At 40.1% G+C, this 27,931-nt stretch overlaps 1 protein-coding gene across 4 annotated transcripts in view; it reads right to left on the bottom strand.

Annotated features, from left to right (window-relative positions):
- The window catches only part of LOC148017001 (kinesin-like protein KIN-7K, chloroplastic), a 54,041-nt gene extending 26,733 nt beyond the window's left edge, over positions 1-27,308 (bottom strand). For all 4 annotated transcript variants that reach the window (XR_015687910.1, XM_087663248.1, XM_087663247.1 and 1 more), the window contains exons 1-2: positions 25,652-27,308; positions 25,405-25,502 (exon numbers count right to left, since the gene is read on the bottom strand). Coding sequence is in view for 3 of the 4 variants with exons in the window: in XM_087663248.1 (XP_087519374.1) it covers positions 25,405-25,502; positions 25,652-26,040 (487 nt within the window). In the remaining variant the exon portion in view is untranslated. The remainder of the gene's footprint in view (positions 1-25,404; positions 25,503-25,651) is intronic.
- Positions 27,309-27,931: the final 623 nt, after the last annotated feature.

Here is a 27,931-nt window from a genome sequence, read left to right as displayed (position 1 = left end):
AGCAGACTGTGCAGCCACTGGCGAATACGGGAAAGCAGCGGGATTCGACCAGTGAAGAAGAGTATCACAGCGCGATCATAAAATACTGAAAAGGAGCGCAGGACAGTTTTTGGGTCAACGGTGGCGTCCAGAACTTCGTCAGGCGCTGAGTTGGAAAAGGCTTCCTGATTATGTTGAACGTAGTCGCCAAGCAACGTGTTGGCAAATTCCAATAAATGCTCCCAGTCAACATCCTGGGAGTCCGCAGGATCCGAAGCAACCTGAGCATAGGAACGATCCTGAGGAACACCTATCTCTTCCGGAGTATGCTTGGTACGTTTACCCGCAGGCTGAATGTCGGGACCAGGGAGCATCTCTTCGTTGCACGGAACCATGTCCTCAGGTTCCTCGGCATCAGAATCCGGGCCAAGTGCCGCCACTGTTTGGTCTATGAAATCCAGATCCAAACCAGCCATCGTATGACAATTTGATCGTGAAAGAGGACTGATCCTGTCTTTCTCCCGCTCTCTCTCTCGCCCGCTGGTCTGTACAGATGCGCTGTCCAGGGGTGTACTCTGCAAAGACAGCTAATAAAAGCTGAGCTGTACGAGGAAGAAGGCTAGCAGGCAACGGCAAGGCTGAACCGTCAGCCACAGACTCGCTGCGAAGCAGGGGCGACAAGAAATCGGGCACGCAGCCGATGGCGACGGAGCCTGCAGACTAGGGCGACGGGGCTCAGGCGGCGGGGCCTGCTGACGAGGGCGGGGCCTGCAGACGCAGGCGGCGGGCCTGCAGACGCAGGCGGCGGGCCTACAGACGAGGCCTGCAGACGCAGGCGGCGGGGCCTGCAGACGAGGGCGACGGGGCGCAGGCGGTGGCGAGGGCGAACAGGTACGCGCAGGGTTTCGCAAGCGCTGACGAACGAGGGCAGGCGATGGCGAACAGGGAGGTCGCGATGGCGATGGCGATGGCGACAAGGAGGTCGCGACTGTCACCCAGTCGGCAGCGCAGGGCACGCAGTCGCCATTCTCTCCTCTCTCTCTCTCCTCTCTCTCTCTCTCTCTCTCTCTCTCTCTCTCTCTCTCTCTCTCTCTCTCTCTCTCTCTCTCTCTCTCTCTCTCTCTCTCTCTCTCTCTCTCTCTCTCTCTCTCTCTCTCTCTCTCTCTCTCTCTCTCTCTCTCATGCAAAAGCGTTGCCCAAACCCATCAACTTCTTACATGGCTCCTAAGAGACGTCGAGATGCTAAGCAAGGTGACGCTCAGAGAGCTCCCTAGCACAAAGTGATTGCCATTGCTGCTAAGGAAACTCAACACAATGCTAAAGCACAAGTGAAAGTTAACCCTGAACCCATTCAAACCGAAAAACCAACCATCCCACAACAAATCAAGGTTACGGCTATAACCTGTAATCACGATGGATGGCCAAACGGAAATAATCAAGTTAGTACATTAGAAAAAGATCACGATTAGTTAAAACTTACTTAGACTTGTAAAAGCATGTTAGTATTATCAAATGCTTTTTAAAACGGAACACAAAAATTGATAAAGATGATAGATTCTATGCATCGCATTGACAACTTTGTTAAAATGTCTTATGGTTATGATTGCTTTTGGATTAGTGAATGATAAGGTATGGCTCTTATGATTCCGAGCTTACACAGCCAAACAAATTGTGGATTGTCGTGGTTCGAGACATTGGGATCCCCAACCCAATGCTCCCTTACACTCTGCACAGTGTGGAAAAACTCACCTGCCAATAGAGGTCCTACACTCCCAAGGAAGGTAAATGTTTTTGGTTTTTAATCACTCAAGCACCTGAGAGGGCAAAGGACCAAGTGGTAAGTACCCTTGTTATGTAGGACGGCTCTAAAGGCCCAGGGAAGCTTAGAGAGGCTCTGAATCAATAAATTCCCTGTTGACCGTGGATGGAGTGCGATCACATATAGTCCAATCCCGAGGAATTTGAAGGTTCTATCCTAGATTGGACGGTGTCTTTTTGTGAAAAGACGGTTTTGTATCACTCTATAGAGTGATGGTAAAATAAATCATATGATTTTTGAACTGTTTGTTATGTGCTAAAGATCAAGTTTAATGAACCCGATTTAACGAAGTAATAAAAGAAATCATATTTTATATGTCCAAACAATGTGATATATGCTTTGCTAATTAGAAAACTAAGCAAACCCATCAAGAAAAGAAAGCTTCAATCCTGACGATTAAACGCCTGTGACTGGGTGGACCTGATAAGTCGGATAACTTTCCAACACTAGATAGAGCTGATTAAATTGTGACCCTTCCAATACCAGTACGATTAGTTACTAGGTTTAACACCGTTTTAGGAGACCAAAGCTAAGATTTTATCTTATGGATAGGGAAATCGAGTTACACTCTCCCCCGTCTCTCACTCTCTTTGAACCAAGTGTTATGTTAACCTCACTCCTGCCTTTGATTGATTACGAAGTGGTCTTTTTTAGATAGACGTTAGATTGCTGTTAGAAGTGACTTGTCCACGCTTTCCTTGTGAAGTAAAATTGAGATTCCCATGCTCAACTAAGTCCAAGGTTTCCCATGGAAAGACATGATGGTGATATCCATGGATATGAATTTCAATCAACTACTGAAGGACTCCTCCGAGTTTGTTGGAGGAGACACCTAACTGCAAACCACTGAGAAAGATTATCAAAAGGTGTCATCCTCTAAGAATGGATCACAAGTGCAACAAACCACTAATGTCAATGATGGAGGTGATCAATGAGCTTAGAAAAGGCCTAAGAAAACCAACGCTTTATAGCCCATAGTTGATGGAGAGAATCTAAGGTAAAAGAACAACACCACCTTGATCTCTAACAAAGGGGCAATTATTTGGGGACAAAAAACACAACATCCAAATGGCAAGTAGCACTTGTAGCAACTCCATGCTATACCAACAAACAAAATCCGTGTTGCTTGATAATACGAACAACCAAGGGGATATGGCAACAACTTGGTAACGATGGTAGGCAACAACCTAGATGAGAAAGCGACGATGTTATGATGAAGAGAGCAATAGAGGAAAACTAGCACAATGATGAAAGAAGAGATGAGTGCACCAATGCAACTAGGTGACCCTTTTATAGAACATTCTAATTTTTAAGCCTTGCTAAAAAGGTACATGTTGTCTAATATTGTTGGGTATTTCACTCACGCCTCACGTCTATGCTCACATCGGAGTGTCAGTGATAAGTAGGACACTGGGGCACTTTTTACTCTCAATAGGAGAGATTTTTTCCTCCATACTTATGATATTATTTCGTATGTGCTTATGACACACTTACGAGCACTTACCGTGTTCGAGTGTGAATATCCCCCTACAACCCTAAGGTTTAAGGATTGTACCTTGTACTTTCAGTTTACACTCTCTTTCAATCTATTGCATTGGGTCTCGTGCTTCACTCTCTACTGTCTACTGGTTTACTGTGCTAAGCTTCAATCCTGTCCTTCCTCACATTTGGTATTGGAGCATCGGCTCTGTTCAATTGAGGTTCCGTTCAGCTTAGCTCTGCTCAGTCTTTGACAACTTCTGGCTCAGTCCAACTTTGCCCCCCGTCAGATTCACCACGACTTGCATCAACTCAACTTGCTTCCTGGAGCCGCCTAACCTTACCCATGCAGCTTCTTGCCCTGTGACTTGCGTCCGCCTGAAATGACGCCAATCTTCTCCCACTTGCCAAGACTCTATCTTTGCCTACTCAACCATTCTTGTTTGACCACACCACTTCAGCCTTTTGCACCCGCTTGTCAATCTCCAAACACCCATGTGGTGTTGCGACACTTCTGCCTATTGTGTTACCTGCCTGTACCACCCTACCGCCTGGAGAAAGTCGCCCCCTGCCCTGCAACGTGTTGCATGCTTGTACCACTTGACGCCTGAAGAAAGTCGCCCTCTACCCTGCAACGTATCACCTTCCTGGCGCCCTTCCTGCCAACGTCACCAGCTCCAACTTGTCGCCTGACGTCCAACGCTAGCCCCGCCAGTTGTCACCAATCGTTGTGCCCATCAACGGTCGCCAAATCAGTCCGCGACTGAAGTGCCTGTTTAAAGCGCCGCTTGTACCCGACTAAACCCACTTGACACCTGCCGTGAATTTGCGACAGTAGCCAATCCGTAAATTTTTCTCGTAAACGATTTTTTTTACTTTTTAATTTTCAGCATCAATTTTTGGAAGCAAGGGTTCCAACACCACTGGCAAGGCATTAAAAAACGTGTCTGGGACACATTGAATGCAATTTCTAGACACATTCATCAAAAATTCTTAAGGCTTTTATGTTTTCTAGAAACATTGGCATATGCATTGTAGCTACAGTCACTGACAGACTGTTTTGACAAACCCGAAGCAAGAAAATTTTGGGAATTTTACTAGTATAATGTTGTAGAACATTGATTGCATGTTGGATTGCATGCATAACAGACATTTTTGATAGAGTGCACCTCTTTATACTTATTGCAAAAAGTTATTTCCTGCAATTTTTAAAAATTTTCAGATTTCCAATGTAGTCTTGCTTCGACATTGCTCTTTTGCATTTTTTGGTAATTAAAAATCATGGCAAATCAAGGAGGAGATGTTTTCACCTATGTATCCAAGGAGGACAGATTGGATGGAAATAACTATTCCATTTGGTCCTTCATGATGAAGAATGTACTCGTGGCCAAAAATCTTTGGAATTATGTCAGTGGAGAAAAAGCTCAACCCGGAGTTGTGGCTCCAACTGCTCCTCCTCCAAGAGGACGTGCACCACGGGCATCTCAACCTGCTCCACTTCAACCACTTCCCCAAAGAACAGCAGCTCAAAAAGCATGGGGTACACGGGATGCACAAGCTTTGTCGCTGATTGCATTGGTAATTCAGCGATCAATCATCCCCCACATTCATTCAACAACTTCTTCACGAGAAGCTTAGCTAGCTTTGGAGCAGATGTTTGCAAGCAAAAATGAGACTCGCATCTCTTTCTTAAAGAAAGAGCTAGAGACATTGAAAATGGATAAGGTGATTCTATTCAAGATCACTTAAACAAAATTCAAAATCACTTTTCTTCAGTTAGTCAGTTTGCTTCTAGAGGAGGAGCAAACACAGAGAAATAGTGGTGTGGATGTTATAACCTCTGAGCAGGCTTTTATAGCTAGATAGAAGGGCAAAGGCAACCAAGTGAAAAATACTTCGCAAAGCTCTAGGACTTCTAGCACATCACAGGCAAACAAAAAACAAAGGGATACGCAAGCCAAAACGAGGAAATGCCATTATTGCAAGAAGCCAGGACACTACATCACTGAGTGCAGAAATCGCATTGCCAAAGAGAAGAAAAAGGCGTCAAGAATGTCTGTTTCTGATGCTCCTTCCACTACTACTGAGTCCATGTCCTTTGTTACAGACAAGGACTATTGTTTTTACACATGCAATTATAACACCTCTTGGGCAGATCGAGCATTCGGCTCTACTGAGGATGTAGGCACTTGGTTTTTTGACAGTGGTGCTTCTAAGCATATTACATCTCGCAGAGATTTATTTGCATATTTTTATACAACTCCAATTGGCAAGTCTGTACAGTGTGCCAACAATGCATCATACCCTGTTAGAGGTATTGGGGAGATTATGCTCACAACCATTGATGGCTCTATTCTCCGCCTACAAGATGCTTTATTTGTGCCAAGCATAAAGAAGAATTTACTCTCTATCTCTTCTTTGGCACATTGTGGATTGCAAGTCACATTTGATGATGACCGATACATGGTGAGAGACAAAGAACACATGACTTTCGTCTTAATAGACACTTTATGTCATGGGTTATACAAGTTGGATGCTCTTTCAGTTGATCAATCAACGTATTTAACATACACTCTTACTTTTGCTATGATACAAGCAAAGTTATGGCATGCTAAAATGGGGCATGTGAACTTTGACAGCTTGATGCTCTTACAACGTACGCAGATGCTAGATGGATTACCTCTATTGGAGAGACCTCCTGAGCACTTATACAAAGGATGTATTTTGGAAAAAATACATCATTTTTCGTTTCCCCGTGATGTTGCTTTTCGAGCAACAGTCAGGTTGCAATTAGTGCATTTAGATGTACGTGGGCCTATGCAAACAAAGTCATTGGGAGGATGTTACTATTTTGTGACTTTTATTGATGACTTTACTCGATTTTGCTGGGTCTACTCTTTGGTCAAAAAGTTAGAAGTGTATGATGCATTCTTGGCTTTTATTGCATTTGTTCAAAACCAGTTTGCTTGTAAAATTAAGACTCTCCGTTCGGACCGAGGGGGGAAATACATGTCCTCTATGCTGAATTCCTTTTTGAAGCAGAAGGGCATTGTCCATCAGTACACTACTGCTTATACTCCACAGCAGAATGGGGTTGCAGAGAGAAAGAATCAATCACTCATGGAGATGGCCAGATGTATGCTAAAGGCAAAGAGCTTGCCTCACAATTTCTAGATGGAAGCCGTCATGTGTGCTTGCCATGTTTTGAACAGATGCCCCACCAAAGCTTTGAAGAAAATTACACCTTTTGAGGCTTGGAGCAGCCGGAAACCTTCTGTTGGACACTTTCGTACCTTTGGGTGCCTTGCATATACACATATTCCAAAGGTACTTAGAAAAAAGTTGAATAACAAGGCTATTAAATACATTTTTATGGAATATAACAGTGAGAGCAAAGGCTACAGACTCTATGATCTTGTTTCTAAAAAGGTGTTTGTCAATAGGAATGTACTATTTGATGAAAAATCAGAATTGTCCCTGGCTGTTTTAGACACATATCAAGCTGCCCGTAATGTATTTGAAGGGCTGCTGCCCATTACATTTGGTGATTCAGTTGGAGTTTCAACAAGTGAACTCAATGTTCAACCAACTACTCCTTTGAAAAATGCAGAAAATCAGCCATTGGCTGATCTGAATATTCAGCAAAGTGCTGAAACTGAAATTCAGCAAGAGCTTATGCACAGTCATGAGACAAAACAAATGCCTAGATGGTATTTACAGACTATAAAAGATAGTCATCTGGATGCACCCATGGCTGATCGTACTAGAAGGCAAGCTCATATGCATGATATTGCACATACCATGGAGTTTGTTATGGCAACAAGCACCCTTGATGATGAGGAGCCTGAATGTTTTGAGGATGCACAACATAGTGTGCATTGGATGGCAGTAATGAAAGCTGAATTGAATTCTATCACTAAGAATCAAACATGGGATTTGGTGTTTGCCATTTGGGAAGAAAGCCATTGAAACGATATGGGTCTACAGGTTGAAACAGAATGCAGATGGATCCATTGACAAATACAAGGCAAGGCTTGTAGCTAAAGGCTATGCACAAAAAAAAGGCATTGACTATGAGGAGACATTTGCTCCTACTTCCCGTATGACGACCGTCGGATCTATGGTTGCTTTGGCTGCTCATTATGGATGGATTGTGCATCAATTGGATATTAAAACTGCATTTTTACATGGGAAACTTTATGAGGACGTATATGTACAGCAACCCATTGGTTTTGCAGTTAAGGGCTTGAAACACTTGGTCTGCAAGCTGAAAAAAAGCTTTGTATAGTTTGAAACAAGCTCCTAGAGCTTGGCATGCAAAGATAGATGATTTTTGGCTTAGCCAAGGGTTCATAAACAGCTCATCTGAGTCTACCCTTTACGTATGTAAAGAGGGGGAATCCATGCTCATCATTTGTCTTCATGTTGATGATCTCTTGTTTACAAGGACACATGCTGATCAGATTTCAGCATTTAAACAAAATTTGCAGCAAACTTTTGACATGTCAGACTTGGAGTCTTTGCATTATTACTTGGGCATTCAATTCATACATGATGCTAGAGGCATTGAATTATCACAGTCAAGATACATTGGTAAACTTCTTGAGAAGTTTGGCTTACAAGATTGCAAGCCAGTTTGTACACCAATGGAACCTGGACTTAAACTATCATTACATGATGACAGTGATTTGTTTGATATACACACATATGCTCCAACAGTTAGATGTCTTATTTACTTATGCAACACTAGGCCACACATACAGTTTGCAATTTCAGCCCTGAGCAGATATATGCATCAGCCACGCATGTCACATTGGCAAGCCGTTAAGCATGTCTTCTGTTACTTGCAAGGTACTAGATCTCTTGAATTGCTTTATGCCAAGGGAAAACCACTGCAATTACATGCTTACAATGATTATGATTCATGTCACTCCACTAGTGGCAATTGTTTCTTTCTTGGCTCGTCTTGCATATCTTGGCTTAGCAAGAAACAATCCACTGTTGCCACATCATCATGTGAAGCTCAATACAAGGCAGCTTTCACTACCATACATTTAGACACTTGCTTGTTGATCTAGATGTATCTGTTACAGAGTCTACTCCTTTGTTCACTGACAATCTCAATGCCATTGCAGTGGTACGAAACCCAATGTTTCATGCACGCACAAAATACAATGAGATACATTATCACTTTGTCAGAGAGAGACTACATGCAAGTGATATCAACCTTGTCTATTGTCCTACCACCGGTAATGTGACAGACATCTTTACCAAAGCTCTTCCTCGTGAAAAATTTGAAGCATTTCGCCATGCTTTAAATTTGATCTCCTTTGGTGGCAGATGATCCTTGTACTCTTGATCACTCTTCACTCCAAGGGGATTTGTTGGGTATTTCACTTACGCCTTACTTACGCCTACGCTCACATCAAAGTGTCAGTGATCAATAGGACACTAGGGCACTTTTTACTCTCGATAGGAAAGGTTTTTTCCCCCAAATTTATGATATTATTTCATATGTATTTATGACACACACTTACGAACACTTACCGTGTTCGGGTGTGAACATCCCCCTACAACCCTAAGGTTTAAGGGTTGTACCTTGTACTTTCAGTTTACACTCTTTCAATCTATTGCATTGGGTGTCATGCTTCACTCTCTATTGTCTACTGGTTTTCTGTGCTGAGCTTCGATCCTGTCCTTTCTCACAAATATGAATAATTGATTTCTAGGGTTAATTTACGAGCCAAAAACATATGATAATTGAGAGGCAATATAAGATAGATCAACAAGGTGGCTAGTTGGGACTTGCATCATTCTACATTGCATGAAGCAAAGTCTTGGGTGTAAAACCTTAGGGCCTTCTATTAGTAGTGTGCATTTCATGGATTTTAGACACCTTTATGGGTTGTTATTTTGTTATTTGGACACTTGAGTAGGCAACTAGGTGGCTCACCAAACTATTGTCTTTGGTATCATCATGTGGTCTATTTATACACCCCCTTTCCACTATCAACTACATCATTGCATCATCATGTATCCTTGAAGAGGGAGAGCTAAAGGCACTACTGCCATCATCAAGATGATACCCTAGTGGTATTGTAGTGTTTATCTCACACTTTATCTTATGAATTCCAATGACTATTCATTATTAGCCCTTGTATTCATCTATTGTAAATGTTTACACTATATCCTTTACATGCTTACGTTCATTTGCATGTTCTCAAATGGTATCAAACATCTAGAATCTACGACTATGGTGTCATTTTGTTGTTGTTAACTAGCTACTTCAGGATTGTTGTTAAAAGGTCATAAATCTTTAACTTAATGTTGTTGTGATGCGTAAGTTTTGCACGTGTGAGATTAAGTTAAATGTGTGTCACAATGACACAATCCTAGCTTGGGCAATGAGAGACATTGACTAAAGTTACAAGGACAAGTGCAAATGGAATATCTAGGACAAATCTTGGTTAGGGACATTGAATAGCCCTTCAGATATAGCTCTTGATGTCATGAAGATTAGGGAATCAAATGATTTGATCTCTAGGCTAGATTCTGAAAAGTTTCAAAACTCTCAAGTTTAAAGAGGTTAAGAATTTAAAATTGTGACCAAACATGATCAAAGTTTAGGCAACAAGCATATACTTTCCAATTTATTGGATTATTATTGGCTGAAAATCAAGTCTAGAGATTGAGTTTGCATGGGCAAGTTTAACACTTGGCAATGAGTTTACAATACAAAAGCAAGTTTAATAGTTGGCAATTGACTGAGTTTGGGAGCCATGAAAGGCTATGTGAAAACATTAAGGGTTGTTTGGGGCAAATCTCAAACTAGAGAGTTCAATTATGGACTAATGGAAAGCAATTGATCCATTGAAACATAGTCACAAGTGATGCAAAATGAGATAGGGGACAAGGGACAAGATGAGAAAGAGTTGTCATCACTTCACATGGAATGGGACATGGAACAAAAAAAATGCTACCACCCAAGCAATCCTTAAGCCTAAACATAACCGTCACTTGTGACTATGCATCAAGGTAACAAGGCAACCAAGTTTGGGGTTGTTTTGTAAGCAAAGAATAACAAGAAAACCCCAATTTCTACAAGGCGACCTAATTCTAGCCTCTAGGACACTTCAGCTGTAGGCAACTACTCGAGTATTAATGGCTGCTAGTTATAGCATCTAGTGCATTTAATACTATTGATTGTAATAAAGCATAAGTCACCTTAGTCTAGAGTAAGCTAGGATTAAGTATAAAGGTGGAGATGTAACTTGTGAGGGATCTTTTTGCCATTTTCAAACAATACATGTTTTGAGGTTCCTTCCTCCCACCAACTAAGAGGGTGCATGCTCTTAGCCACCAAGGTATGGGGTGCATACCATGTCCCACCTTGACATGAGGTGAGTATTCATGTTACAGCTTACATCTTTGATTCTCAACCTTCCATGGCAATATTATTTCAAGCTTAGCTACCTTGGCTATGGCTACCCTGCAAACATAGTGTATTTCTTTACAAGAATGGTGTATTTCATGAATTTCCAATTATTTAATTTGCTGTGAAAACTAGTTTATTACATTGGTATCAAAGCATGGGCTTTAATCCATGGAAAGAGTCATTTTCTTGGAGAATTTAGTCACAAGGACAAGAACCAATTAATTGAAGTATCTATCAAAAGATGACGTACCATCAAGACAGTAGGATTTGCGGAGAGAAACACAGAGTGAACTCGGCAAACATGGAGAAGAAAAGAGAAGAGAAAAGAAACTCTAATGAATGGAAGGATGAAGTTTTGAATCATGGAGTGAATGTGATACAAGGGAACAAGGGTGCCGTAGCACAAGGAAGATGATGATGACAACCACGAACCACGAACCGCAATGTGTTCCTGAAGCGGTGTGAGGATAGTGGAGAGACTAGAGAGAAGAGGTGACGAACTGAATGAATCAACCGTGAGGAATGAATGAGAGAGTGGCCTATAAATAGGCACTGTCAATCTAGGATGGTGCTCCTATTTGGGATTGCAAACCCTAAACGCAAAACGTAGAAACGCAAAAATGCAAACTATGGATGAAGGGTTTCTCAACACCCTCTCTCAAGCCCAAAAGGGAAACAAAAGAAAAGTGAGGTGGAGATGCAATGCTACATGCTAAAGAATGCTCATGCAACAAGTGCCACTTGGACAATGTCCCTCGTGGAAAAATTGTTCACTTACCCAAGCGCCCTAGTACAAAGATGATAAAAACATGCAATGCATAGGAGAAATGTCAAACTTTGTGTGGTGCTAAGAACCATAAGGATATGCTTTTATTCGATCTCGAGAGGTGGCTCCATGTTGACCAAGTGACCAAGGCAAGAAAAGAAGAAAAGGAAACAGATGTAGAGGATCCCTAAAATCCAAGATTTCCATCAGAAAGAAAACCTACAATACAGGACAATAGACAGAGTGAATTGGAAAACCCAAAACTCAACCTCGAGAGAGAAGCCACTAGCTCCGTGCATCCATGCTGGCAGGAATACAAAGGCCTTGTCACCAAGTCGCAGCTAAATCTCTGAGGTCTCGATCTAGGTGGTACTTGAAGATCCTGGGTATCAATAGAAGAGATGACTGGTCGAAGACAACCACCCCAAGAAAGTAGAGGATGGGTAAAGAACTTCATGTGGAGTAGGTTTCCCCTCTAAGGTGGAAGATAGAGGGACCCCCGCTGAAGTCGAAGAAATAGTTGCTCCCTCTGAGGACAAAAAAATAACATCCCCCTCTAAATTCCCCTCTGAAGTAGATAGAGAATCCAAAAACTCATGGATCACGGACTCTGATATGTCTGATGATGAAGGAAGTGCCGTCGATCGTGCCAAAGAGCGTATCTGGGGTGCCGAAGAGCTCCTAGAGGTAGCCTCTCGAACTTGAGTAGTCGAGGGTGGAAAAGGATGGGGCTCAAAATGAGCAAGAGATGGACAACAATTATTCTCTCAACTGGCTCTCAAAGGAGTAGACTGACGAGGAGACGGTATCAAACAATCACTATCTCTCGATGGAGCGGACTGCCACTGTACCTGTATATAAGTGGAAGACTGTCGTTGGCATTGTGACGATCTCCAAGAGGTCGTAGCACCAATCGATCCTCCATGTGCTCGAAAGGACTTAGTGCGCATCAGATGCGTCTTATTGCCTTGAGTATAGTACTCTGATAGCCAATGCAGAACTATCTTTGTGGCCCAAAAAGAAGAGGTGGCACAAGGAGTGCCTGGTGGAAGACGCATATACTCCGAGGGGATGGGAAGAAAAGGTCGAAGTCGGCAAGTATCGATGGTGTGTCTGTTGATGCCACAGAAGGAGTACCCAATAGTCCAATCATTTGTTGGTAAAAAAGCCATGGATACCAATGTGCCTTGCTGAATAAGAAAGAGATCAACCACCATAAACCACGAACCGCAATGTCCGCCTCAACGGGTGTGAGGACAGTGTGAAGCACAAACCACAATGTCCGCCTCAAGGGGTGGGAGAGTAGTGGAACAGCTGAAAGTGAGCTACCAGTGGAAAGAGGATGTGACCAACAATAAGAGACTGAATCAATAGAAAACGTAGATGAAGAGAGAGAAAGACTAAAAACGAACACATGACAGCCTATAGGAGAGAAAAATACTAAAAACGCAAGCAAGACGGCCTAAAGGAGAGAGAAAGACTAAAAACGTAAACAATAAGAGAGAGAAAGACTAAAAACACAAGCAACAAAACTATGATGACGTGACAAGCTATGCGGCAACAAGTTTGCACAGAAACAACAATAGCCTGGTTGGAATCGGCTCCAAACTGCGTAAAGAGGATTGAAAATCAAGCATTAATTGATAGAGACAGCAATGGACAACTTCGACTGAGATGTCCTCCGCAAAAGAGGTGTGGGCAACAAGCTGAAACACCTGAAATCTGCAAAAACGAGATTACCGAACCCGCCACCGATCTTTACCTTCACTGGAGTGTAGGATCTTCGCTGCTAGCTGAGCAAATCCAGCTCTAATACCATGTCAAAAGATGACGTACCAACAAGACAATAAGGTTTACAGGGAGAAACATGAAGTGAACTCGGCAAACATGGAGAAGAGAAAAGAAGAGAGAAAAAACTCTGATGAACGAAAAAATGAATTTCTGAATCATGAAGTAAATGTGATACAAGGGAACAAGGATGTCGTAGCACAAGAAAGATGATGATAACCACGATCCACGAACCGCAATGTCCTCCTGAAGGGATGTGAGGGTAGTGGAGAGGCTAGAGAGAAGAGGTGACGGACTAAATGAATCAACCGTGAGAAATGAATGAGAGAGTGACCCATAAATAGGCACAGTCAATCTAAAATGACATCCCTTTTTGGGGCTACAAACCCTAAACGCAAAAACGCAAACTGCAAGTAAAGGGTGAAGAGTTTCTCAACAGTACCAAGATTTGGTCACAAGATTTGTACAGTTCAAACCGTGACTAGTCAAAGATCTCTACAGCAAGTCGAGACTAATTTTGAAGGTTTCTTGAAGAAGATCTTGAGAAAGATGAAGATTCTTAGCCGAAATAGCAAGACATGGTCAAACGGAGGTCTATTTTGAAGATTTTTTACTCTAACTTGAGTCTAACTGAAATTACAAATGTTAAACCGTGATTACTTTTTGAAACCAATTTCTCTCTCTTCTTCCTCTCAATCTTTTTTCCAAGATCCATGGCTTCTACTGATTCTATCTTCTTTCAATGATCTCTAGTTCACAATCAAACATCAAAGCTTGATTCTCCATGCTATAAGCTTTCTAGAGAGTAGCCAAATGGCTTGGTTGAAGCATTTCTCATCACGTGGTATGTAAGGAGCTATTGGCGCAATTTGTGCTGATTAGATCCTCTCCTCCTACACGAAAAATCTCAGCCAATGAGCTTGGCTATGGCTTAAGCAAGCTTTGACAAGGTTTCTTCAAGTCTTCAACAAGCATGCATGGTTTCTTCACACTTCCTTGATCATCCTTGATCATTCTTGAGCTTTCAAAACCCTAGCTATAGCAGATTCATGACAATAATGAGTCTTTTTTGAAATTTCTCCAAGATGTCAAAGGACTTTTGTTCTAACAAGCATCCTTGAGCTTCTTCGGCATTCATTGAACCAACATTATAAGATTAAAGCACTTCACTTGAAATGAGTCAAAACAAAGCAGCCACTTGAGTTTTCAGAATTCTTAGACTTCAAAGGATAGTATCATGGGACTTTTGGTTCTTGATGCACCCTAAAGCTTCTATGTACAGGACTATATCAAGAATCCATGGTCTTGCATCAATATTGCAAGAATAGGGCTTCTTCTTGTCATTGCAAGTGTACGGACAGCATATACATGCTTCAATGCTTCAATGGAAGAGTGCTTTATTAGGGATTGAAATCTTCTACCTTTGTGGATGCTCATCATTGATTCCCTTCCAAAATTCCAACCACATTTGGGCTACAAGGATCACTTATATCAAACTTTTGGATATTGGAGCTCTCTTGAAAAGAAATTGGAGTCTATGAGCTACAATTTCATCATGGGAATTGCAATTTGAATGTATTCTTGGCTACATCAAGCGAGAGTTCAAGAATTTCAAGTCTCAGACAAATATTGGAGCTTCCATAATCATCTACTTCAACAATACAAGAGGTATTTCTTAATTTTGCTCTTAATCCCTTTAAAATCCAATTGCCTTAGCCATCCATTTGTTGAAAAGGAATAATTAAAAATAATGTCATCTAAGAATTACCATTTAATTGTATGTAGACCCAACTTAGGGCTGAATGATATCTTGCTGAATACTTTTCATTTACCCAGTAAAAAAATCAATAGCCAATTGTTGCTAATTCCTTTTAGTTGTTGAAAAAAAAATTGTGCTAATCCTAATCTTGAATTTCTTGTTGTGATGAAATGCAATATGGCTGAAAATAAGAATCAATAAGTAAGTGGAATGAAATTGTAAAGTAGTAAGTCACTGTTGTAGGTATTCCTTACCCATATCCATTTCAATTCAGTCCTATTCCATTTTGTTCTTACATATCATGAAATAGCAAAATCTTGATTCAACCATGCATATCATACTTTGATTGATAGAATACTCGATCTACCATGTATATTCCGATCGAGAAAAAAGATCGAAGCCAGACGAGATAACAAGACAAAAGAGAGGTGACCCTCCCTTGCTATATAAGACTCCATAAAGGTGCACAACTTAGCCCGGAAAAAACTTTGCACACCTTCCAGAGTTTCAAAGCCCATTTAGGTCCCCACCATGCAGTTTTATCCCTCACCACAGGTGGTGGACCACGGAAGACCACTTGGGAAGAGAGTGAATAAAGATTTGAAAACTAGGGGTACCGAACAAGGTAGTTTGTAACATCCTTGGGCAGATTTAAAGGTCTTTCCACACAAGTACCTATTAGTTGCAAGGATTTACTAGATACTTACAGGTGCCTTACAGCCCATCACAGGTCTAATGATTGCTTTGAAGATCTACAAGTACTACAGGATTCATTTCAAGGTCAAACAAGGTTCCTACAGGGTGTTAACAGATTGCAGAAATTCTCTAGACAGTTACATAGTTCCTATTACAAAAAATTCTGTCGTGATCTGATTTGAAATCTTAATAGCTTAATTTGAAGAGGGGATGTTAAGCTTTCATTTGAATCAAAAAGTTTAGTAATCAGACATCGGGAGCAAAAGTTATAGCCAATTTATTGACAAGAGGTCTAGTGGACCAGCCTGACATGGATGCACTGTTTGAGTTCATTCTACCCATATACCCTATTGCAAGCTGAGATATTACTAAATTTGGAATATCCCTGATATATAAGCTTCGTTTGGGTCAATAAACCATTGGCATTGGTGCAATAATAAGCAAGTTATTGACAGTTTTCTTCTCCACAGTCATTTTGACAGCACCTATCCTTAATGGCCAAACACAAGAGAAAAGATCAAGTCATGGAGACCATTCAAGAAGATATCAAAGAATACATCAACGATCAAAACAATACTAATGAAGCCCTCAATCATGACCAACAAGATGATGATGTAAGCATTGGTAATACCCATAGTGTACGATTGGGTAATGATGGAAATCCCTGGTCTCACGAACTTTCTAAAGAGCGCATATTTTCAAGAGAGATGCATATGTTGAACATTGGGAGGCATGATCAATATGAGCAACTTTCCAAATCCTTGGGGAAGATTGAGAATACATCCAACAAAGTGGATGAAGGACTTCAACAACTGGTCAAGTTCGTGAAGAGTGAATTTGAGGACGTAGTAGCAACTATCAAGGATTTGAAGACTCAACCCACATCTTCTACACCAAATGAACCCACTATTCATATTGAAAATACTTCAGTTCAGCCCTTCAATATGAAAGGAAAGGAGATTGATCAACCTATTATGTCAACCTTTGAGAAAGGAGAGCCGTCTACATTGAGAAGTACTCATTACCAACCACCAATATCATCAAAGCACCATGCCCGTCCTCAATTCAATCCAAGACGTGAGGCTACTTATAAAAAAGAGGAGGATATAACAGAAGAGGAGAATGAGGAATTTCATGGATGTGACTCCTTCTACAAATCTTTTTCCTCTCAATCTACCATCAAGCAAAAAAAATTGGACTTTCATGATAAGAGTGAAAGATTAGATGAAAAAATGTCATTTCATGATATCACCAACAAAGATAAGTCATTTTATGATCAACCCACTAATGGACAGCAACATTCTTTTGGATTGGGACAATCAAATCATGGTGGTAATAATCCTAGACCAAATTCCTTTTAAAGAGATTCAATGAATAGAGATTTTTTGAGACAATCATCGTTTGGACAGCATTTCAACAATTTCCAACAAACTTATAATGAAAGGGAGTACAAAGAAGAGATTATCATTGCCAACTTCAAGGGAGATAATGCATCTCCAACGGAGTGAAAAGAATGGGTAAACAAATTGGAGATGTAATTCACACTTTTTCCTCGCCATGATAAAGCCAATATCTATTTGCAGCACTCCATCTTGAAGGCTACGCACATACATAGTGGAAATATATACAAAGAGTTGGTCACAATTTTGCTTCTTGGAAGGATTTTAAGAAGGCAATGTTGAAAGTGTTTGTCTCTTCAATGTAAAAAAAAAGATTGCAAGGAAGATGGTATGGTCTTCAACAAAGGGGTATGTCCATTTGTGATTACTTTAACATGTTCCTTAATCTTTTTATGTACATTGAAAGAATTGATGATTTGGCCAAATTAAACAAATATATATTTGGTCTAGATTCAACCCTCTCTTCGGAAGTAAGTGCAATGCAGCCCAAGACAATTCATAAAACCGTTTTATATGCTGAAATGTATGGGCAGAAATATAGAAGAGAATCAATGAAAGTTCAGTCAAAAAATGTAGGATATTCATTACCTAATCAACCTTCAAAGGTTGGAGCACATTTCAACCAGCAAAGGAATGTTTATAGGCAAGAAAACAAGAGAACTAATAACTACAACAGTAATTACAACAAGTTGCCTACATATCCAACAGTCTATGGATCAAAACCAAGTAGAGGAAATGGTTATAGACCAATGGCTGAAGCAAAACAGAGCTTTGCAAGGGTTGAAAATACACAAAAGGGATTTCAAAACAACACTTACAGCAAAGTTCTTTCAAATGAACAAATTAGAGATATGAGAGCAAAAGGGTTATGCTTTAAGTGTGGAGAAAAGTGGACACAAGACCATAGGCCGAAATGCAAATCCAAAAATAGCAAGCTTAACTTTGTCATCATCAAAGAGCCGGACGAGGATGAAAGTGAAGAGAAAAATGTATTTTAGGTAAAAGCAAACCCTATGGTTGATGAAATACATGACAAAGATAAAGGAAATAATAATGAATTTTATGATATTGTGGACAACTTTGCTTTTGATCCGAGTGGTTCTTTATGTGCAATTTCTCATGATGCTTGGACCGGTTGTAAAGGAGAAAATACCCTTAGACTTGAAAGATTGATCAATGGCAAAAAAGTTCATCTTTTAATTGATACAAGCAGCACCCATAGCTTCACTAATACCAAATCTTTGCATAGATTGAGATTGCTTCCTCAACAAATACAAGTGTCATTGAAGATTCAAGTTGCTAATGGAGCTTATGAATCAAGTAATGAAGTATACCTGCACACTCCTATTACCCTATCTCCTTCATGTGTTATAAAAGTGAACTTGATCACTTTGAAAATGAATCCCATAGATATTATCATTAACTGCAATTCACTAATACCAAATCTTTGCATGGATTGAGATTGCTTTCTCAATAAATACAAGTGCCCTTGAATATCCAAGTTGCTAATGGAGCTTATGAATCAAGTAATGAAGTATACCTACATACTCCTATTACCCTATCTCCTTCATGTGTTATGAAAGTGGACTTAATCACTTTGAAAATAGATCCCATAGATATTATCATTAACTGTGATTGATTAAAAACCATTGAAAATTTTTCTTTGGATTTGCAAAACATGCTAATGGAATTCTAATGGAATGGACAACCTATGATATTGAAGGGCATTGGTCAAAAGCAAATGAAACTCATCTCTAGGAAGAAGATGCGTAAAGAAATCAATGCACGGTCATACATATTCACTTTGTTGCTTGCAAAAGTGGATAAAGAGCAATCACCTAATAAACCACCATCTTCTTCAAAGCAAAAGGATCCAAGATTGAAAGAGCTATTGAAAGAATACAAAGATTTATTTCAACAACCATCATCTTTGCCTCCAAAGAGAGAGGTAGACCATCCTATTGACTTGCTATCCAACACAAAACCCATCAACAAACCTCCTTATTGCTTGTCAAAGTTTGAAAGGGAAAAGATGAAAAGACAAGTTAAAGAGTTACTACAAATGGGTTTAATTCAACCAAGTCAATCTCCATTTGTCTCTCCTGTGCTCTTGGTAAAGAAAAAAGATGAATCTTTTCGCATGTGCATTGATTATAGGAAGCTTAACAAGTCCACGATGAAGAATAGATACTTGATTCCTCACATTGATGACCTCTTGGATGAGCTCAAAGATGCAAAGGTCTTCACTAATCTTCATTCACGTTATCATCAAATTCGAATGAAGAAAGAGGATGAATATAAATCAACCTTTAGGACTAAAAAAGGATTATATCACTTCTTGGTTATGCCATTTGGACTTTCAAATGCACCCGCTACTTTTCAAACACTCATGAATAAGATATTGCAACCTTTCTTGTTCAAAATAGTCCTTGTATTCTTTGACAATATCCTCATTTATAGTAAATCCAAGGTTGAGCATTTGATACATGTTCGAGAGGTCTTTAACAAATTAAGAAGACATGCACTCTTTCCCAAAATGTCAAAGTGTTCTTTCATGAAAGATGAAGTGCAATACTTGGGGCACATTGTGAGAGAGCAAGACATTCGTGTGGATCCTAACAAGATGAAATATGTCAAAGAGTGACCTATTCCTACGAATTCTACTTCCTTGAGGGGTTTCCCTGGATTATCTTCATTCTATGGCAAGTTTATCAAACATTATGCTCATGTGGTGGCTCCTTTGATCGATAGATTAAAAACAAAAGCTTTCTTTTGGAACTCCATAGCCGACAAGAGTTTTAATAAACTGAAATCTCTATTAGTTTCAGTACCTATTCTTATATGCCCGAATTTCTCTAAGAAATTCATTATATATGCGAATGCTAGTGGACGAGGAGTTGGGGTTGTTTTGTATCAAGACCATGGAGTAATAGCCTATGAAAGTCACGAGCTTAATGACAAGGAATCAATTGCATGTCTATGAACAAGAGATGTTGGCAATTTTGTATGCTATCAAAAAGTGACATCACTATATATATGACAATCATTTCAAGAAAAAGAGCGATCATCGTGTATTGAAATACTTCCTTTTCCAACCAAATTTGTCCCCTAAACAAAAGAGATGGTTAGCTACTCTTCAAAGCTATAATTTTAAAATATCCTACATGGTTAAAAAAGATAATGTTGTGTCGAATGTTTTATCGCATATGTGAACATGTTCTTTATCTTCAATTTCAATTATATATAAGGATTAAATTCATGACATCCAAGAATAATATCTGCTTGATGAGCAAGCATCAAAGATAATGAAAGAGTTTCAACAAGAAAAAAAAAGAGTATCCCAATTTTAATTGACACAACCGTCTTTTATGATATCATGGTAGATTCTACTTGACACCATAATCCTCTTTTAAAGACCGTATTTTGCATGAGATGCATTCTTCACCTTTAGCGGGTCATCATGGACTGTTCAAAATATTTGACAACATCCATAAGAGCTTCTATTGAAAGGACATTTGGCAAGATATTAAAAATTATGTAATACAATGTCTTCCGTGTCAACAAAATAAAGACTCGTCTCTTCTACCGGGCGGTTTACTTTAGCCACTTCCTACTTCTCAAGGCAAGTGGATTGATAACTCTATAGATTTTATTGTAGGATTACCTACAACTAAACATGGATGAAATAGCATTTATGCAGTAGTTAATTGGTTAACTAAATCAACCCATTTCATCCCTACAAAGACCCAATTTACAACAAAGCAAGTGGCTCAACAATTCATGGAATGTATTTTCAAGCTTCATGGTTTGCCAATGAAGATTGTGTCCGATCGCAACACTAAGTTTATGAACAGCTTTTGGAAAAGTTTATTCTCTTCAATGGAGACTCTTTTGACTCCTAGTACCGCATATCACTTGCAAACGGATAGGCAAACTGGAAGAGTTAACAAATGGCTAGAGGTTTATTTGAGGCACTTTTACCATGAGACACAAATGCATGGCACCAATGGCTTCATCTTGCAGAGTTTTGTTACAACAATACTTACCATATGAGCATTGAAATGTCTTCTTTTGAAGCTTTATATGGCTACAAAGTACAAGTACCCTCCGCATTGTTTTATGAATATGTAAATCCACATTCACGTGAGAAGTTAGAAAAGATTGAGGCCCTTATGAAGCAATGCAAGGACAACATTCATAAAGCTCAAGAGACATTGAAGGTCTATGCAAATGAGAAAAGAAGACATGTGAAGTTTGAGGAAGATGAATGGGTATTTTTGAAGATTCCCAAATCACATTATGCTTCTCTTAAAGGAGGACACAACAAACTTGCTCATAGATTTTATAGTCCTTATCATATTGTCAAGCGAATTGGGGATCTTACTTATCAACTAGACTTACCTTCAAACACAAGAATCCATAATGTCTTTCATGTGTCTCAGCTTAAAAAGTATATGGGACCTCAAATTCAAGTTCTTTAAGAACTACCTCCCTTGGATGATGATGGTTTAATCATCTATGAGCCCAAGAAGATTATTGGCAAGCAGAAGAAGGTTTTAAGAAATCGTATTCTTGTTGAATACCTTATCAAATGAAAGGGTTTACCTATCGAAGAGTCTTCATGGCAACAAGCATCATATTCAAAACAATTTCCATGGCTTCTCTTGTGAACAATTCATAAACAGAGCAATAAACAACTTGTTGTATTAAATCTGTGTGCAAAAGTAAATTATCTTATTGGCTTCAAAATTTGATTTTGAAGACATGGTTAGATACTACATGTTATCCTCTACATTTCTATATCTCGCACTTGAAAATCAATCACTTCTAGCTCAAGATATGGCCCATTTAGTATTATAGCCTATTTTAGACAATTTACAACAACCTGTTCGATTTATGTGGTCCATCTTCATCAACTTTTCTAATCTTCATCAACATGGAGCTTTATTTCAGCATGATTTTAAATGCTTCAAACTATCTTTGTAATCATCCTTGTAATTTGTTCCCAATTCAGCTTTGAGAACAAAGCTCTTTTAGTCCGGGATGGCTTGTAATAAAGCATAAGTCACCTTAGTCTAGAGTAGTCTAGGGTTAAGTATAAAAGATGGAGATGTAACTTGTGAGAAATCTTTTTGCCATTTTCAAGCAATATATATTTTAAGGTTCTTTCCTCCCACCAACTAAGAGGATGCATGCTCTTAGCCACCAAGATATGGGGTGCATAACATGTCCCACCTTGACATGAGGTGAGTATTCATGTTGCAACTTACATCTTTGATTCTCAACCTTCCAAAACAATATTATTTCAAGCTTACCTACCTTGGCTATGGCTACCTTGCAAACATAGTATATTTCTTATATTTCTTTGCAAGAATGGTGTATTTTATGAATTTCCAATTATTTGATTTGCTATGAACATTGGTTTATTACATTGATAATTTCTAAACAATATGAATTCATAGTTGAAAATCAAAGATTTACATTCTTTACTCGTTTTCCCTCATTTATGTCAAATTCATAATGAATCTAGCAACAAAATTTGAATATTAGAGACTCAAATTTAAATGTTAAACATCATTGATTGAAAATTGTTAATTCTAAGTCTAAAACCAATAAGATTTAGAGTTTGCATGGCAACTATTGATTGAAAAGTGCTAATCCCAAGGTTGAAACCAATAAGGTCTAGGGTTCACATGGCTGTGTTGGAATACATGCATGCATCACTAAAATGTTCAATAAATGTTGTGGATGTAAATTTAATCAATAGAAACAAATTTGGTGAGATTCTAGAGGTCTACAAGAAGATTGCAAGCAACACAAGAATATTCAATTCAGCTCCTCTAGTTGTGGAATCAAGGGAAAATTGATTGATGATTGTTGTTAGTTGGTTGGGGCAACTGCAAATTCTAAACTTTATAAGAGATTACACTTGGTCAATAAAGGAATTTGGAAAGCCTTGGACATATTCCATGATTTTGTGGCAAGACCCACAAATTTTCAAGGATCGAGCCTCTTTTTGTGATGTAAAGGCATTTCGGAAATGTGAAAAGAAATACCACAAGAGGCACCAGTGTTTATAGGACCAATTGCTCATCTAAATTCCTTGGAGACAATTTCACCTAAAGCGCTTAAGTGTTGAATTTTGAAGCTATCATTTAATTATGAATTTATTGCATGCTGTAATCAATGTAGTTCACCAACCTTTTGTAAAAAGGAAGGCTAGTTTCAACTGCAATACCAGCATATTCTATCATTAGAGCTAATCTACCTTGCGTTTTTCATTCTCAGCCCTTCCTTCAGAGTAGCCTGTGCTAGCTGCTAGGTGACATCTTTCCTCAGGCAGGTGACCTGTTTTCTGTTGCATCTACTAACTATACCTTGTATTTTTTACTGTTCCACCTGTCGTGTGGGCTGGGCCTATTCACCAAGGCTGCTAATCCTGCTTTGTGCCTTTATCAACCTCTTGAACCTTGCATTTGTGGTTGCCTGGTTCTAACTGCTGGTAAGCCTGTATTTTTGCTGATCCAACCTTTCTCACACTAGCATTTTGTTTTTGCAGTTTCAGAGAGAGTCTCATGTGTTGGTGGTTGTGATTTATCACTACACTCACTCCACTGATCTCTATGTTCTCTTGGCTGCTTGTGCGTCTACACTGTTGAACTCTTGATTGGGCTATCTGACCACAAGGTCCCCATGTACCTGTTGCAAAACCTTCCTCGTTCTATCTGTATTCATTCCTATGGCACCTCTATGTACTTCTATAGATGATAAGCTTAAAGGCCTGACTACTTGGAGTGCTGTTATGAAGGCATAGTTTGTCCAAAAACAATTATGGTACATCATCTCAGGGTTGGCTTCTCGTCCTCAACAACCATCTCCATTATCATATGGTCAGATTCAAATTTGCATACAAATCTAGTGCTCAAGTCGCACTTGCATTCAACTTCAATAGCATGTAAGCAGTACTTCTAGCTTTGTAAATTTTATTGATGGAACAACATACGACACTACAAGCAATACACATGCAAATGCAGCTGACATAGTTTTCAAATTGTGGAAAACAGGTTACATCCAAAATCTGGGCAATGAAAACACAAGTAATGTCCCACCATTACTTGCTCTAGCAATGGGTGATCATCCCTGCATGATTGGCAGCTTTGACAAGCATAACTTACACGCAGAAAAAGCAACAAGTTTGAAGCTTTGGCTTGGTGCTCTATTGGAGGTAACCCAGGTTTCACTGTTTGCTTGCCTGCCTCTATGTTGCTTTTGTCTGGGCTCTTTTAATAATTGAAGGTTGACAGGAATTCCAAGAGCCAGGGAAGAAAGAAAAAAATGTTCAAAAAGTTTCACTATTATCATCCGACTTTTATATACCTTAATCCCTCATCTTTATTGAACAGAGTCCAATAAATTGCTCTGGGCAATGGACACATTGAGCCAGTAACACTTGCTCATGTAAACAAAAGTTTGCAACAACATGCCTTCATGAATCTTAATGCCTAGAATGAAAGCCAAGCCTAGATTCATTTAGGAATTGCGAACTGTACATTTTCTAAAAAAGACTGGAATTTTTCTGGAAACCCTAAACAAGGAAACTAACGGAACTAACCTGGTAAAATGAAGGTTCTTAAGGAAGTTTGCAAGAGGTGGTTATATTCTCCCGTCGTTACAGTCCAAAGCATTACACAAAGTAACTTGATGCTTCAGAACTTATGACCATCAGAGCCAAGGGCTTGCTCAACAACTTTTGGACTCTACCACTACCGTCAAAAAGGAAGCAAAGCAATGAGCTTGCTCACAAGGAACACACTTATGACATGACAGAGTTGTTGCAAAGAGACTGAAACCAAATGACAAACCAACAAGAATCAGCAACTGTATTATCAGCACACAAAATAAAGTATAATCAACAGCCCGCTCAGAAGAAATGCACTCCAATTTGAAAACAATGCCTCAAAGGACTTGTTGCAAAAAGGGGGTATATACTCAATCACAAAATGGATTACTGATCAGCGGCTGCAGGCATAACTTTGTGGAAACAATGCCTTGGAAGACTGTTGAAAGAGGGTGATATACACAGTAATCAATGTAAAACAATCAGTGGCCATGAGCACAATCTGTCTAACCCACTTTTGCAGATAGCTCTCTCATTGAAGATCGCATGCCAAAGTTGCTTTTAGAATGCAAGGGCAATGATGCAAATCAAATCAGAAAAGGCATAGCTTGTGTGATAAAACACATCACTCTGGCCGGTATGAATTCAAAAAATTTTGGACTGACCAAAAGCATAGGCGGTCGCTGGATTGTATTCACTGCGAACAGTCGTGTCTCCATCTGCATACCATGCGACCTCATCACCCGTCTGGAGCTCCCTCAAGCTGCTCAAGAAAGAGGGAGAGAGTGTGTGCGTGAGAGAGAGAGAGAGAGAGAGAGAAAGAGAATGACAATCAAAAGAACAAGAAGAAGAAACCAGCTATATATACAAGGTATCAATACTCAAAATGGTAGACAATCAAAAGCAGCTTACCTCAAGGGCCGGAATCGGACTGTCACAGTGACATTCTCTTTAGCTCCTACTTGCTGAAGGTCTTCATAATCCATGGACGCTTGAGAGGAAGCTGCAAAAGATGCAGGGGCGGCAAGGCCCGGATTGCCAAAGTTGAACTTGAAGAGGGAGGAGGAGGATGCGGAGGAGGATGAAAGGGAGGGGGAGACGGCTCTGGTAGGGGTCCCGGATCGAGTCCTTGTGGGAGCAGGGGCGTAGTGGGTCGACGCAATCGAGGCAGCCTGCTGATTACTATGATTGTTATTGTGATAATGCGACAAACCGGAGAGGCTTCCGTCCACTGATGCCGGCTTGTGGAACCTGTTGCTGTTGATGAAAGGAGACCTCCCCCTTCTGCCATCGTATGCCATAGGCAGATGCTTGGGACTATGTCTATGATAAACTAAGAGAGAGGAGATAGAGAGAGAGAGAGAGAGAGAGAGAGGAAAAGGAGATCTTTCTTCTCAGATTATCAGAAGCTCAACGCACAGAACGACAATGTTAACAACCGGAGGAGATGGGACACCATAGCCAGGGTCATTAGAGCTCTCTGTTTACGTTATGCTAAATTAAGATATTTCTATAGGACATGCAATAGCCAGCTGATTGGAACAGCGAATGCCAAATTAAGCAATTGAGGCGCACAAATAAGAGCATGAGACAGAGGACAAGGAAGCCATAGCCAGGCGAATCGAATTGAACATTCTAGATTGAGAGAGACTCACATACATAGATAGACTCTGGTAAATCTTGAGACACAGGACAAGCAAGCCATACCCAACTCAATTGAATGAAACAATCCTAGATTGAGACACACTCAGATAGATAGGTAGACTCTAGTATACTGTGGCTGCTGGCATGCAGGCATCCTCTGTCGGCTTAATAATGTGGCATGATAGGGGAGGAAAGAAGACTCCGACACACCCTGTCAGCTTAATAATGTGGCATGCAGGCATAGCCGCAAGAAGCAACATTCAACATTCTGTGTGGCATTATTGGTACAGGCTAATACTGCAATGCGAGAGAGAGGAGCTCGCAATTTGAAATGCATCAGGATTTTTGAAAGAGACACGGAAAATGAGGGCTGGAGAACCCTTTTTTGCCGGTATTATGGTAATTAATAACAATAAAAGGCCATGACTGATTTCTTTTTCTTTTCTTTTTTTCCTTCTTTTTGAAGTTAGAACTTAGGAGGGAAGAATAGAAGAGGAGAAGAAGCAGAAGCAGCTGGGGGAGGAGAATGAGGGCGATGGGCTCAAGGCGCAGGTGGCTTGATGGGTTTGAATTTTGGGAACGCATAATTTTATAGTGTTTCGAATTCCGCCAACAAACAAAAGCACAGACACAGAAGAGATAGAGAGAAAGAGCTCAGAGGCCTGTGAGGGAATCGAGGTGGTAATGAGGGGGAGAGAGAGAGAGAGAGATAGTGATAGAGGTAACTCTGGAAGGGCCTCGGTGTGGGCTCCTGTTATTTACTGTCAAAAGGTCAAAATGGACGAGCAGTTAATGTGAAGAAAACAAACCAGGAATCAGAAGGGGGTTGGGGGAGAGAAGAGTGTGTAGGTAGAAGACAGGGGAAAAGCCTAAGAGGGGAAATGGAGGGAACTGGGAAGGGAGCGGAACAGAGAGAGAGCGTGTGTGTGTGTTTTGCCCCCAAAATTCAGAGCTTCCTATGCGAGTAAATTTTATACCAGAGCGAAGTCCATGTCATCTAGAGTTGCGTCCATATCAACCCATGAATGGAGCCCCAGAGTACACACAACACACTGGTGACTACACATGCCAATCTGATGGCCAAGACATGCATGAAAAGGAAGGCTCGAGAGGTCACCTTTAAGCTTTCGATCATATCCACCAAAAGGAAACGGAAGGTCCGAGCTTGCAAAGTTCACCCCAAAGATTTACAAAAACCATTAACTTGAAATTTTGGAGGGATTTTTGAATCATTTTCATAACTAAAGATCTTATCAAGTTTAAAGTTAGCAACCTCCTCCTTTAAACTTTGAAGCTTTCCTGAAGGGTAGACCTTTACGTTGTTTTATCATTCTTCAAATCGTGTGGGCCCACCGTAAATCAAAGACGCCTTAAAGTTCAAATTCTAGTGCTTTTGTGACACCTCCGAGGTGCACAAAGACAAACTATATGTACACCATTTAAGTATACAACTGACCTAGCTCACATAGCCAATTCACTTTCATCACCCTAATTGGCATCAACGTGTGAAATCTCCTTGTGCCTTGCGACCCCATAGTAGGAGCAGAG

This window comes from Lygodium microphyllum, chromosome 22 (genome assembly GCF_053477565.2).
Source record: "Lygodium microphyllum isolate KBCC chromosome 22, Lygodium_microphyllum_v1.1.10, whole genome shotgun sequence".
Taxonomy (NCBI): Eukaryota; Viridiplantae; Streptophyta; class Polypodiopsida; order Schizaeales; family Lygodiaceae; genus Lygodium; species Lygodium microphyllum.
The sequence above is the reverse complement of the archived record's forward strand: the minus strand, read 5'-3'. Positions and strand labels throughout refer to the sequence as shown.